General features: G+C 37.0%; 3 protein-coding genes across 5 annotated transcripts; 2 read left to right on the top strand and 1 right to left on the bottom strand.

Annotated features, from left to right (window-relative positions):
- Positions 1-1555: 1555 nt before the first annotated feature.
- On the top strand, positions 1556-5006 carry LOC103319726 (heparanase-like protein 3). Of its 2 annotated transcripts, none has more exons than XM_008221312.3 (9): positions 1556-1958; positions 2677-2713; positions 2818-3001; positions 3166-3314; positions 3394-3624; positions 3734-3923; positions 4023-4148; positions 4250-4349; positions 4447-5006. In XM_008221312.3, the coding sequence occupies exons 1-9, from the start codon at positions 1710-1712 to the stop codon at positions 4786-4788; spliced, it is 1608 nt and encodes a 535-aa protein (XP_008219534.2). In that variant the 5' UTR covers positions 1556-1709; the 3' UTR covers positions 4789-5006. The 2 variants fall into 2 exon arrangements, with proteins under 2 accessions (XP_008219534.2, XP_008219535.2); XM_008221313.3 differs by having other exon boundaries at positions 1572-1958; positions 4450-5006.
- Positions 5007-5490: 484 nt separating this feature from the next.
- On the top strand, positions 5491-9705 carry LOC103319724 (Cysteinyl-tRNA synthetase, class Ia family protein). Of its 2 annotated transcripts, none has more exons than XM_008221310.3 (9): positions 5491-5884; positions 5968-6031; positions 6374-6535; positions 6788-6958; positions 7169-7450; positions 7601-7726; positions 8167-8370; positions 8811-8912; positions 9213-9705. In XM_008221310.3, exons 1-9 carry the CDS (start codon positions 5541-5543, stop codon positions 9447-9449), a joined length of 1692 nt encoding a protein of 563 aa, XP_008219532.3. In that variant the 5' UTR covers positions 5491-5540; the 3' UTR covers positions 9450-9705. The 2 variants fall into 2 exon arrangements, with proteins under 2 accessions (XP_008219532.3, XP_008219531.1); XM_008221309.3 differs by having other exon boundaries at positions 5507-5884; positions 5964-6031.
- A 175-nt stretch (positions 9706-9880) lies between these two features.
- On the bottom strand, positions 9881-13571 carry LOC103319725 (hydroxyproline O-galactosyltransferase HPGT3-like). Its single transcript, XM_008221311.3, has 12 exons — positions 13274-13571; positions 13011-13074; positions 12718-12767; positions 12444-12631; positions 12276-12336; positions 12095-12167; positions 11613-11736; positions 11423-11510; positions 11245-11295; positions 10820-10891; positions 10555-10667; positions 9881-10223 (listed from the first exon to the last, which is right to left on the bottom strand). Exons 1-12 carry the CDS (start codon positions 13396-13398, stop codon positions 10201-10203), a joined length of 1032 nt encoding a protein of 343 aa, XP_008219533.1. The 5' UTR covers positions 13399-13571; the 3' UTR covers positions 9881-10200.
- Positions 13572-14126: the final 555 nt, after the last annotated feature.

The following is a 14126-nucleotide window of genomic DNA, read 5'->3' on the forward strand; positions in this document are numbered from 1 at the left end:
ACACACTACCTAAAAGTCCAATCCATTTAACATAGTCTGTTTAATTTGCTTGAATTATTAAAGAGTTTTTTTATAGAAATAATGATGGGTGGAAAGATACGTTTGTGTTTTTTCAAATTTACATGGTAGGTGGGAAGATAAAATGGGTGAGAAAATAGGACAAATGGTGGAAATAACAGCACTTTAATACAATCGATGATTACAGAAATATAAGGTAAATTATTTGATTTAATGACAAATGGGCGGTAATTAGGCCACATGCATTGGTAAAATATAAATGCGGCATTGTATAGAAAGAAAGAAAACGTAAGAATACATTAATCTCACCAATGCAACATGATAAGGAGATGTTATTCACGTCTCAAAGAAATAATTATGCATTTCATCAGGTGAAATTTCCCCCTTTTGATTTCACTCTTGTTGTAGGATGTCATGCCTCCCGAACCGTATACAATATCCCAACTCCAAACCGTGAATTCTAAACTTGAAACCCCAAACCCTAGACACATGATCCCGAGCCTAAGGCCCTTTAAGCCTGAACTCCCAATCTGGGCCTAAAAACATAGACCTCAGACTTTTAGGCCCGTCGTAGACAATGGATCCCAAACCAACCCTGAAACTTAACCCTATCCCAAACTCAAATTAATGACTTTTCATTTTCGGCGGGCGTTATGTCCTATCATATAGAAAGGGGTTCATTTAGATGGGACCTTTGTTTAATAACTAACTGATTACCCATCCATCTATAACAAGCTCCTATCATTGTTAGAGCCTTTGACCAAATGAAGGGTTACCCAGGTTGTACCTAAAGGATTGGAGGAGGGAGGACCTACCTCCCCTGAAGACTACCAAACGCAATAGAGATTCACCTGCCTTGGTTGCCTATTTGATCTCAAACAGAAAAGCATCTCATAATTGATTATGAAAGTAGCTTGTAATTAGAGCTATTGAATATTCTGACGAAATGGCTGGAAAAATTGTTGCATAATTGTTTTATATTTTTGCCCAAGTTAGGAAGGAAGAGGAAAGTTTTTACGCACACTACCAAAATACCATGAGATTCGAACTTGAAACCACTTGTTTGCGAGTTAAGATCCACTTTCACCAGGCTACATCCCGTCAGCATTGTTGCTTAATTTATTGGTTTTTATATAAGAGCCGTCAAAAGCGACTAGAAAGAGACCCTTGCCGCCGTTGCTGCCACACAAAAATTTCTCCCTCCTTTAGTGGGTTTGGTGATGACGTGATGCTTCCAATATCTTCCAAATTTTGTTTTCTTTGTTTTTTTGTTCAACGAAATTTCCTTGGTACTTTTGTTTAAACACAATTTACTCACACTTTTCAAATATTTCTGTATTTTCAGACTCTCTTGATATCTTCGCCAAAATAAATATTTAATACCTTGAGTTTTGTTTAGTTGTTTTTTCTTTTATCTTTTATGCTTCATAGACTAACTAAAGTGTGACTTTATTGAAAGCGAAAATGAGTGCCTCACTCACTCACAAGCTTCCCCAGTAGTATCTTCCCATCCTTTATAGTACCTATCCACTCTCTGTCACTACCAACTTTACAAATTTACAACCAATGCCAATCCAATCCCACCATTAAAACCAAGCCTGCAGAACTTGCAAGGCCTCCTCATCACAAACCAATACAGGGACACAGAGAGAGCACAGGATTTTTTTGCTAATTTTTTTTTTCTTGGTTGCATGTGTGAAATAATGCGTTCTCTGATGATTATATCATTGCTTTGCTACTGGGTGTACATGGCAACTCACAGCCGTAAGTCATCAATCTCTGTCTCTTCACAGAGCACTGAAGGAACCCTTTTTGTCAATGGAACAGCTGCTATTGGTTTTATAGATGATGACTTTGTCTGTGCCACAATTGATTGGTGGCCTCCTCAGAAATGTGACTATGGAACTTGTAGCTGGGGCTCTGCTTCTCTTCTTAATCTTGTAAGCCAGCAGCTTCCCCAAAATTTTCTTTTTTTAATCCTCAAAATATCATCAAGGCATATTCAATCCAATAGAGGTCTTATTTTGCTTTTTTCTCTTTTTTGTTGTTGGGTTTAATCTCCTAATCTTCATATTATTGCACAACTAAATTTATGTTAAGGGGAGTTTTCATTTCAATCCATAGCTTGATTTGATGTTGTTGTTAAACCTTTCCCTTAAAGTGTCAAACCACCCAACTCTTGTAAATCCCACTTGTCAGTTTGACCCTGTAAGTTGAAGAGCATGTAGATAGCAGCTGTTCCACTGACAAAGAAAAAGATAGCATTTTGGTTACCATTTTGTCGAGAGCATGACTTGGCTCCTTAAGATTGAGGAGCTCCTCCTTAAAACCAATCGGATTTTGATGTTGGTTTAATTTCAGCGACATTGACAAAGTTTCAACAAAAAAGTAAAAAGAATATTAAAATTATCTAACATGTACGTCAAAATCATATTAGCCGTAAGTAGGAACTCCTCCTCAATTTTAAGGAGCCAAGCTTTTTCCTTGTCGACTAGTATTATTGATTATTGAAATATTCCAAAGATTCTATTCTCAACATGGAATTAAAACTTTTAATCAAGATGATGCTTATCTACATGCATCTTTTTCTAATTTCAGAAGTATATTATTTGTTTATTCTAATAGTATTTCCTTGTTTTTTTCTTTGGTTTTTGGTAGGATCTTGACAATGCCATACTTCTGAATGCTATAAAAGGTAAAGGAGTCATTTTCTTGAACTCATAACAACCACACACACACAAACGACTACACATAATCCATAACAGTCTTAACAAAGCTCTCCCCTTTATTTTATTGCAGCATTTTCACCCTTGAAAATTAGGCTGGGCGGCACCTTGCAAGACAAAGTCATATACCAGACAGAAGAAAGCCAACAACCCTCTACCTCATTTCTCAAAGATGGTTCAGAGTTGTTTGGTTTCACTCAAGGTTACTTACCAATGTCTAGATGGGACCAACTAAATATTTTCTTCAACAAAACTGGGTAAATGTTCCACTTATTATATGCCCTGATGAACGTATTATATATAAACCGTGGGCAATGTTCTCTTACGGGCTCATGTTGCCAAAAAAATGCTTATTCCGCTAGACAATCTGACAAGAGAATGTTTTCCCGTAAACCGTCATGATAATTTGCTTCTAAAACAGGGCTGTTGTGATATTTGGTTTGAATGCACTGAGAGGCAGGACAATAAACTCCCAAGGAGCTGCTGTGGGTGCTTGGAACTCAAGCAATGCTGAGTCCCTAATAAGATATACAGTCAAAAGGGGATACAGAATCCATGGTTGGGAGCTTGGTAAGAACTTGAACACATGAGAATATAAGCCATGCTTGGAAATTAAGTTAACAAAGTAGAGCTGGCTGCTTATGATCAGGAAATGAACTGAGTGGGAATGGAGTTGGAACAAGAGTTGCTGCAGGCCAATATGCATCAGACACAAAATCTCTCCAAAGCATAGTGCAAAATGTTTATGCAGGTTTTGAAGCTAAGCCACAAGTCTTGGCACCAGGAGGGTTCTTTGATGAAAATTGGTTCACAGAGTTTATTCATAAAACACCTCAATCTCTTCAAGTAGTCACCCACCACATATACAACCTTGGTCCAGGTAAATTAACTCTGAAGCCAATTACCTTGGTCTTGGTTCAAATGTTTTTAAGCAATTTCATTTCATTTGAATAACACTTGCCTTTTTTCCATGCTCATATTAATTAAAGGTAGTGCTGGAGATCTTATTCAAAAGATTCTAGACCCATCTGTTCTTGATGGTATTTCCCAGACCTTCAAAAGCCTACAAAGCCTTCTTGAGAAATCAAACACACCAGCAGTGGCATGGGTTGGTGAATCAGGAGGTGCTTACAACAGTGGCCATAATCTTGTAACAAATGCATTTGTGTTTAGCTTCTGGTAATTAAGCTTGCCATCCCAATTGTTTTCTTCTTCTATTTCTTCTATCTAAACATTTTGATCAACAGAGGTTGTGCATTTTTCCCACTAACCAAACAGGTACCTGGACCAGCTTGGAATGTCAGCATCTTATGATACCAAAACATATTGCAGACAAACATTGATTGGTGGCAATTATGGCCTCCTTGACACTAACACCTTCGTACCGAATCCGGATTACTACAGGTTAGTACATATAGATCATGAAGACCAAGAACACTCCTAATGATCTCTCTTTCAAAGAAAGAAACCAAACCCATGTCACAAATGTATGTGTTTTTTTACAGTGCTCTTCTTTGGCATCGTTTGATGGGAAATAAGGTCTTGTCTACAAGCTTCCCTGGGACAAAGAAACTACGTGCTTATGCTCATTGTTCAAAGAAGACGGTAAGTAAAAAATGGAAAAAATTTCACATGAAGTAATAAAAAGATTATGCTTAATTAGCTAATCCATTAAGCTTAATTTCATGATTAATTCATGCAGCAGGGAATCACAGTGCTCCTCATCAACCTAGACAGTAACACTAAAGTTCAAGTCCGAGTTTCGACTGAAAGTCCTGGCAGGCTCAGTTATCTGAACTTTCAAGGCCTGCGGGGTTCCAAAGGTAGCCAGAATGTGAGAGAGGAATACCACCTAACAGCTAAAGATGGGGACTTGCACAGTAAAGTAATGCTTCTAAATGGGAAAGCACTAAGTGTAGATTCATCTGGGAACATCCCAGCCTTGGAACCAATAACAGTAGGGTCATCAGATCCCATAACCGTGGCACCTTTCTCTATTGTATTTGTTCACATTCCCAGCATAATTGTGCCGGCTTGTAAGTAGGGTTTTATTGTCTAGTTGGTGGGATTTGGGGTTCATATCAAAGGCTTGTCAACCTTCTTATCTTATCCTAAAGATGGAAAGAGAAATAAATTGAAAAATTGAAAATTCAGAAGAGGCAAGCACATTAGAGTTAGAGTTTGGAAAGCCAAAATTGCATACCAGGCAACAATAAGGCCTCCTTCTTAACGGGTGAAATGCATGTATTTTTTATATCAAGATGTTACTTTCTCATCACTTTCATCAATCTATGAGTACTAAAAAGGTCTTAAAAAGTTTGTTGTAAGTCTCAAGTTTGATCCACAAGATACCGGGAGACGGTTATACTGGCACGATGATTCAAATAATGACAAATTCCCAAGTCATCACTTTTGTGTGTGCAACTATCAATTGTCGATCTGTGAGTCACACATGCATCAACTGACAGTTGTCCAGTGTAATTATGTAAACCAAAGTTTAACTTTTAGAGTGAAAGCCTAATAATAAATAAAACCGAGTGATATACATTTTTTAAAAACAAAAGGAGACAGAAAAATAAAACCGAGTGTTAACTATTTCAAGTAAAAAAATGGAGAGATGTAATATAACTTGTATAAAGTTTGGATTTGGTAGAATATATGAGAAAATAAAATAAAATATTTATGAAATGGAGGCAAAGCCTTGGAAAGCCCAAACAAAATGGCCCGCTTATTTATTTGTAGATAAAGCGCTAACAGAGTCTATCGCAGAAAACGTTCAGTGACAGAGAGAGCAAGATGAGCACTCTGCTCAAGTTCTACAGACCCTTGTTCTCGATCCCCTACTCCACTCGGACGGTTCAACTCGGAACTCACCGTTTTCATAGCTTGTTCAAGCCCAAAAGGAGAATTCGTTGCGTGAGTACTTCAAGCCACTCTCAGCCGTCGATTGGGGTAGGTGGTAAATGGGAGAGTCCAGAATTTTCGGAGCTGTGGCTGCAGAACACAATCAGCAGGAAGAAGGAGGTGTTCAGACCCAAAACTGAAGGGAAGGTGGGCATGTATGTTTGTGGAGTAACAGCCTATGACCTCAGCCATATCGGCCATGCTCGGGTCTATGTTACCTTCGATGTTCTGTACAGGTCCATCTCTCTTGTATTTGTGTGTTTTCTTCATTTGGGTTTTTGTTAATGCTGATTTGAGACTCGTTTTGAAAAATAGGCAGATATCTTAGGCATTTGGGATATCAAGTCACTTATGTTCGGAACTTCACAGATGTTGATGACAAAGTAAGTTTCTTTGCTTTGTTTAACTGTTTCCAGTTTTCACGCTTCAAACTTGGGTGATGGGTTTTCTTTTTTCTTTTAAATGATATCTTTGTTGTGTTTCATGGGATTTATTCATTCACATTGTACAACTGAATTTCCCTGCTGCTAGGGTTATCAGTAGTTTTATGCATCATGTTCTGTTGTTTATTGTATTCCCGGATTATTTCTAAGTTTGGTTGGTAGTTCTTAAGTGTATTGATACAGCTTGATGAATTTGTGTTACAAAAGTTGGATGCCAAGTACCCATTACTTTCCACATTGGCATGACAGGATACCTGAGTCTGCACTTTTCAAATTCTGTAGATAATTGCTAGAGCAAAGGAGTTGGGGGAGGATCCAATCAGTTTGAGCAGACGATACTGTGAGGAGTTCAATCGAGATATGGTCTATCTTCATTGCCTGCCTCCTTCTGTGGAACCACGAGTGTCCGATCATATGCCACAGATCCTTGATATGATAAAGCAGGTACTCTTTTCCACCCGTATTTCAAAATCTATTGAAAGTATCACGTTTAGGCTTTTAGCACCTTGTGTCCTGGCACAAAGAGTATGCAGTCTTATAGGATTGAACTGGATAGTTTGCCAAGTTTGGAGATCATAGAAGTACAACTGTTTATGTTATGATGCATATTTATTAGACACATCACAAATGCTTCTGTTCTCATGATTTACATTTAACTCTCTCTCACACCCATTTCTTGATGCGCTCCCTGAGCAGATTATTGAAAATGGATATGCCTACATCGTTGATGGGGATGTGTACTTCAGTGTCGAAAAGTTCCCAGATTATGGACGTCTATCTGGGCGAAAATTAGAAGATAATCGAGCTGGTGAGCGGGTTGCTGTTGATTCAAGGAAGAAACATCCTGCTGATTTTGCCCTGTGGAAGGTAGTGTCTGTAATAACTATCAGAAAAATGATGGCAAATTTGACATTGTATTTTCATCGATAAAGCTGCCTGGCTCTTAGCTGATTCATGTTCTTACTATAAAGCATTCTAACTTGTTTGTTTACATGCATACACAATGACATATGCAACATGTTGTATAACACGGTTGGGTGGGATGTTGATTTTATGGTAATGTTTTAATGTTTACAGACTGCAAAGGAAGGAGAACCCTTCTGGGACAGTCCATGGGGTCCTGGTAGACCTGGATGGCATATTGAGTGCAGTGCTATGAGTGCTGCTTATCTGGGTTACTCTTTTGACATACATGGTGGAGGGATGGACCTTGTGTTTCCCCACCACGAGAATGAAATTGCTCAGAGTTGTGCTGTGTGTAACCACAGTAATATAAGCTACTGGATACACAATGGTTTTGTCACTGTTGACTCAGAGAAAATGTCCAAATCCCTTGGAAACTTTTTCACAATTCGGCAGGTAAAAGGCTTCCATTCTGCTTAAAGTGGTCACATTTTTTTTTCCGTTCTTTTTCATTTTTTGGCACATGCCTTTGTCATGGGTCAGTGAGCTTTAAGAATCGAAGTCTTATCTGACTTTTCCTTTTGTTGTAAATGTTGGATCTTGCAGGTTATAGACCTTTACCATCCCCTGGCTTTGCGACTTTTCTTGTTAGGGACCCACTATCAGTCTCCAATCAACTACTCTGATGTGCAGCTTGAAAGTGCTTCAGATCGGATTTTCTACATTTATCAGGTACCATAGTATCCTACTTCTCTGCAGATGGAAGAAGCCTGTCTCTCCTGTCTCTCCCTTCCTTCCTCCCAGCCAACACCACACAGACACATGAATGTAAAGACATCACATATGCAAAATGCTGAGTGAAATACCTGAACTTGTGTGTTTTCTTTTTAGCTGGAGAAACACCTGAACTTTGTGGATCACATTTGTTAATTTTTGTCTAGTCTAATCTGCTGGGGTTCAGGTCAATCTGTCTGCTTTGGGTCATTGATGGAATATGTAGTTTTATATATGTGAATATTTTGTTTTAGATGCCAGTAGGATTTAAAAAATGTTGAGAACTTTTTAAATTGTTTATATACTTGAGGTTTTTTTCCCGGATCTAGAGATGTCTTATTATCTATTCATATATTGATTCCATTTTGCTTTTTTGATCAAATTTATTCTTGTTGCAGACGTTACATGATTGTGAAAGTGCACTAAGCCAGCATGATGTGGTTACCCTGAAAGATACCATCCCACCTGATACAGTGAACAGCATCAATAACTTCTATAATGTTTTTGTAACATCAATGTCAGATGATCTTCACACACCTGTTGTTTTGGCTGCACTATCAGACCCATTAAAAACTATTAATGATCTGCTACATACTCGTAAGGTATTGGGTCATACTCATTAAGTTTAATATGATTATAATTAACTGAACGTGGCATACAGCATTTTAGAAACTCTTTATGTTTAGGATGTGATGTAGATTTTGGTTTGCAGTACAAATACGTTTAGGATTAGTTTTGTTTACATATCAAATAAGGATTCAAAGGTTATTGAACCCAAGCATCTCTTGAGTTAGAATAAACAGAAATTTGTAAATCAATGTGTTCAACCTTTATGGAGAAAAAGTGTTGAACCTAGGAACCAAAAAAACAAAAAAGTTGCTAACATGGTAATAGTAGTTTGAGAATTCTGACTCTCTGGTTCTTCTCCCAGCTGTATAAACATGATCGTCTTTCTCACTAATGATATAAGTACTCTGGTTTTCTTTTTATTTCTCCAAATTTCTTGAGCTCTGTATTGTCTGTACTTTATAAATTTACACAGGGGAAGAAGCAAGAATTGCGGATAGAGTCGCTTGCAGCTTTTGGGAAGATACTTGGGAATGTTTTGAGCACTTTAGGATTGATGCCTGAAAGTTACTTTGAGGTATGGAAGTTGTGTCGATACTACTACTCATTTCATTATGAGTTTATGACATTTTTTTTAATAGCATTTTACTAGAAATTTACCATAAAAGTGACTACATATTCATATATTTGTATAATATACTTTGATTCCTGGACAAAAGTTGACCTCTTTTCCGAAAAGTATGGGAACCTTACATGATAAAAAAAGAATCAATCCCAATAAGCGTCATGGACACTGAAATCTGAAAACCCTTTATTCAATTATTTTTCTTGTTCAATAAGGTTTATTATAGGAGATAAAAACTTATTTATGCTGCAGATTCTGCAGCAGCTGAGGGATAAGGCCTTGAAGCGTGCAAAGTTAACAGAAGATCAAGTATTGCAAAAAATTGATGAAAGAACTGCAGCAAGGAAGAACAAGGAGTATGAAAGATCAGATATAATCAGGAAAGACTTAGCTGCTGTGGGGATTGCTCTAATGGACAGCCCAGATGGGACAACATGGAGACCAGCCGTACCTCTTGCAATTCAAGAGCAGCAGCTTTCAATAACTTAAATAGCTCCTGCTATCAGCATTGTTACAATTTTCCAGTATCATACCATATAGGATTAGGGTACTTACAATTTTCTTTCCTTAAGCGATTCTTAAAAATAGGTTTTGGTTTCCAAATGTAATGATAGAAAAAAGTAAATTCAAGTTCAGGTTTGATAACCATGAGAAGAAATTTGATTGACCATTGATGAAGTTTTGGCGGCCATGTCTGGTTCCCCAATTTTTTAGCTTGTCAATGAATGGTTTTCGGCTTTATCAACTCAGTTTACATATTTCCTTATCTGCTGATGCGTTTGAAATCAATGTTGTGAAACTTTAGATGTCTGTAAATACAATTTTGGGAATCTGGATACAGTAAATAGAGGAGCTACAAGACCAATCAGCCCAACAGTAATGCCCTCTCTTTTAACACCAGAGCAACGGCTGCACGGAAATAGAGGGTTGAAGGGAGAAGCTTTAATATTGTTGACTATGTAAAACAAATAACATATCCAATTCATCCAAAAGTATCCAAGCTATCACCCAATGCAGTGGGCGGTCTAGTCAATCCGTTAACACTTGACTAAAAATGAAAAGAAAACTTCTAGCCGATCTTCACATATAAAAGAATGATGTTGCAAATCCTTTGCAACCTTCACAGCACCTTAGTGGAGCATGGATATGGCCATCATGCTCTGAACATTGTTTTGATGCTTCGGCAAAACTTGCATGACCAGAATAATTTCTCTTCGAACAAAAGATTATATCCCCTTGATCAAGTCAAAGAACACACCTTGTCTGGAAAATTGGAAGGGTTAAATGGAAATTGTCAACACAAGTTGCATCCATCAAGTCAAACATAACCAAAAGACCTAAACCTTAAGGGAATTCTTTTCTTTTTTCATAAATATTTTTTCTTTGGGGAGCGGGGTTTAAATCAATTTAAAGTGTCTTTGCTTTCTATTTTAGTATTTTCTTTCAAGCTAGAAGACCCAAAAACATCTGTACATTTTTTTATTTTCCCGTAATCCAATTTACGAAAATGAGGTAACTTCAGTGAGCAAGACGTGGGAGGTTTTTATTTTTTTATTTTTTGATAAAAACAACACAAAGAATAGAGTAAATTTACCTTGTCTAATGCTACCACAACAAAGGCGGTTGTCATCTATATACGTGGCTTGGATACCCATCATCCATGAACCCACTGATACATCATCATGAGCATAAGTCTTCAAAGATGCACTGCATATGAAAGTAAACAGAAATGAGACCTTGATTTATTAACAGGATAATGAAATGCATAAATAAGTCTAACAAATTCATTCTCATAGCTTGATAGCTTATAACGACATTTATATCCAAATGAAAATCTGTTTATAACATTCACAACAAACCTGTTTATGTTTATATACTGAGCTAAGTTCTTGGATAGTATTATGAGTGAACTACCTGCATGACGGAAATACCTGGAAGGGAAAAAAAATTTGTGGAAATGATAACCAACTCTGAAAATATTAGCAACTAGACCAGTCCAGACATGACATGACTCTATAAAATATAGAGGCAAAACAGTATCCTGGAACATGCATTACATACAAAACACACACACGCACATACAAAAGGCCCTAGTGAGTAGCAAATCTTTGGCCATCAGATTCTTTCGATGACCATGATTAAAAACTCAAATGACCTCCCTATTTAAACTCTTTACTAGAGCGGGATTGTGTGTGTTCACAGAGTCTGTATCAAGTTATCAACACAGCATACAGCATGCAATGCCCGTTAGATGCTGTTTTATTCAGTAGATTCAATCACTTACGATTTCTGATCCCCAAATTTCCACCAGTCAGGCTCATACCAAGCCTTTCCCCTGCAAATCGAAACATTTTCAAAGTCAAAAGCTGCATCGTAGTAACCCTATCAGCCTCAAGCTCTGCAAATAAAATTGGAAAAGTACGATCAAATTGCACAGAGGTGTACGATAGTAAAGTACATACTCTTCAGAAATCACATCTCCTGACTTCATGCAACCAATATAAGCACCATCTTGAGCACGACGATGTTCAAGAAGTCCAATTAGCCCCTCTGTGTTAGGTCAGGAAAAACTGTTGTAAATGATGTACAAAAAATTTCTGATAAAATTTAGTCTTGAATGCTCTCACAAATTTATAGGAAGCGAAGCTCTACCAAGATCAAGATTGATATTGTCATCGACTTTGACATAAAACTCAGCATCCCAATTTTGAACTGCAGTACTGAAGAAGAACTTTACTTTTTTGGTCAACTCTTCTTGAGCCTCCTCATGACCTTCCTGATATAATAATAGTACATATTCAAACTCTATATTTTCCACAATCATAAAATCTTAAGTCATCCATATATAAGAGGTAACCTGCAACTACAAAAATGCTGAAATTTTGGTTTATTACAAATTATGAAGATAATACAATAAAAGCCAAATCATCAAATATCTATCACTTCGATTATGCATAAAAAAATTCAGAATTTTGAAATATATTTTAGTTATAAAAAATTCCGAAGATATTTAAATTGTTTTATGAATAACATATCATTATATTACAGTTTTTTAACTACCAAAATACGTGTAAAGCCTGGGGTAAAATATTGAACCAGATGTATTTTAATAACACTGAGATTTTATTGCTTACAAGAATCAAGAAATCCTTTGTCGACCGACTTTCCTTATCAATATTGCGATCTAAGCTATCACCCTGATTGGGACTGCAAGTTCAAAGCGAAAAAATTATGAGAAGAGTGTCTCCATAGTAACTACCACAGTTAAAACAGTTACACTAGTACTAATATTGGGATTGAAGTGCGAGAAAAAACCTCCGACCAATTACAAAGCGTATGACTACTCCTCTTTCTTCTAGTTTTCTCAAAGCATCACCTGCATACATTGAGTGTAAGTATTAAGACCGATCAACAGTTCATCTGAATTCAAGCCATGCACACATTGTAAATCTGCATACGTTTCAATCAGAAATCCCAACTGACCTTTAGGCATCCAAGACCCTCTAAACATATTTCGGTTCAAATGACTACCAAATCCAGTATAAACTCCAATAACAGCGAGCAATTGGCCAGAAGAAGACACCTTTTGTTGCAAGTGATTCTTGAGGTACCCTTGACTCTTGGCCAACGTCAGGTCCATCTCAGCTTCCACAATCCTCCTCTCCAGGTCTCTGAACAACACTACCATTAATACAAAACTAATACAAGGCACAACTCAAGTAATCTGATTCGAGGGAAACAAAAAGTAGGAGCATACTTGCATCCAAGGACCGCTAACTTGTCTTCAACTGAAAGAACCTTTGGTCTCTGACAGATGGACAGAAACATCACTAAAGTTAAATTGAATTCAAACAGGCATTATAAATTGTCACCATATGTCATTTTGGTTGTTGGGTTAACTTAGAAAATGGAAATTGAACAAGAAATTTGAGTCTTGCACATTCTTTTCTTACCTAGAAATTGCTAACTGAGCTGAATCAATGTCTTCCTAGGTCTAATGGTACAAAAATAAATAAATAAAAGTCTCAAATAAAAAGGTTTGAATGGAACCTGGCCTAAGTTCTTCTTAAGAAGATTTGCGAGTACTGTTCTGTTCTCTGCATCTTGCCACAACCTGGATGTCCCAAATAACAAGTCATCAACTTTATAATAACCATGCATTCTTAAAATGCTATCAAATCATCAAATTGCATCAGATCAAACAGAAAGCTGAGAAATTGAAACTCTACGTTTCAAATTAACCATGGCATTGGATTAAAAATTAAAGCTGAAAGTTCATTTTTGAAATATTTCGTAGGCAATTAAGAACGCACCGGCCAGCGACGTAGAGCCAAGCGACGCAAGAGAAGAAGGCCATTAGGATAGATGGCTTGGACGTCTGAAGAGGCTTCGATCTCCATCGCCTCTCTGATTTCGTCGTTGTGTGTAAGCCTTCCATCTCAATTCTGAAGCAGTAGAGAGAGAAAGAGCAGTGCAATAGAGGACACGAAATTTGTAGATGCAATTTAGTGCCTGATTCAGACCGAAATTATGAAACTAACATATTAGATTAAGCTGAAAATGGTAAGGAATCTGAAATCCAGATACTAATTGAAGACCAAAACAAAAACTTTGAATTTTCAGAGAGAGAGAGAGAGATTTAATGGAGCGGTTACTTTCTAGGCCCAACTAGTTAAAGGTCCTGGTTTTCTGTGAATATTGGGCCTCCAAATTTTATGGATTTGAAAATGTTTGCTGGTTTCCTAGGCGAGACCGAACTATATCAAATTAATTAGGGTTTAGTTCGATTAGGTTCTTTGATATAAGCAATATTGAGAAATATTGAGAATGAGGGAAATTGAATTAAGACATCAAGAGCATGATAAATGCTCTTAATCACTTGAGCTACAAACTCTTGTAAACGAAGGGCTCGACCAAACTAAACCAAGCATATTAATTTGATTTGAACGGCTCGACCAATTTTTTGCTCACACCCACCATGTAAAAACTAAAGCAAAAAAATGTAGAACTCTATATGTTTTTTTAACATACTAACGTATATCCTTTTATGGTTGATTTTTGAGAAAGGAATTCAAGTTGAAGAATGATTTTTTTTTTCCTTCTCTTGTCACCATTGATTATGGTTTGAATATGCAATCATAAATCAGAATTAAGATAACATACTAG

This window comes from Prunus mume, linkage group LG2, assembly GCF_029339155.1.
Source record: "Prunus mume cultivar Tortuosa linkage group LG2, ASM2933915v1, whole genome shotgun sequence".
NCBI classification, from domain to species: domain Eukaryota; kingdom Viridiplantae; phylum Streptophyta; class Magnoliopsida; order Rosales; family Rosaceae; genus Prunus; species Prunus mume.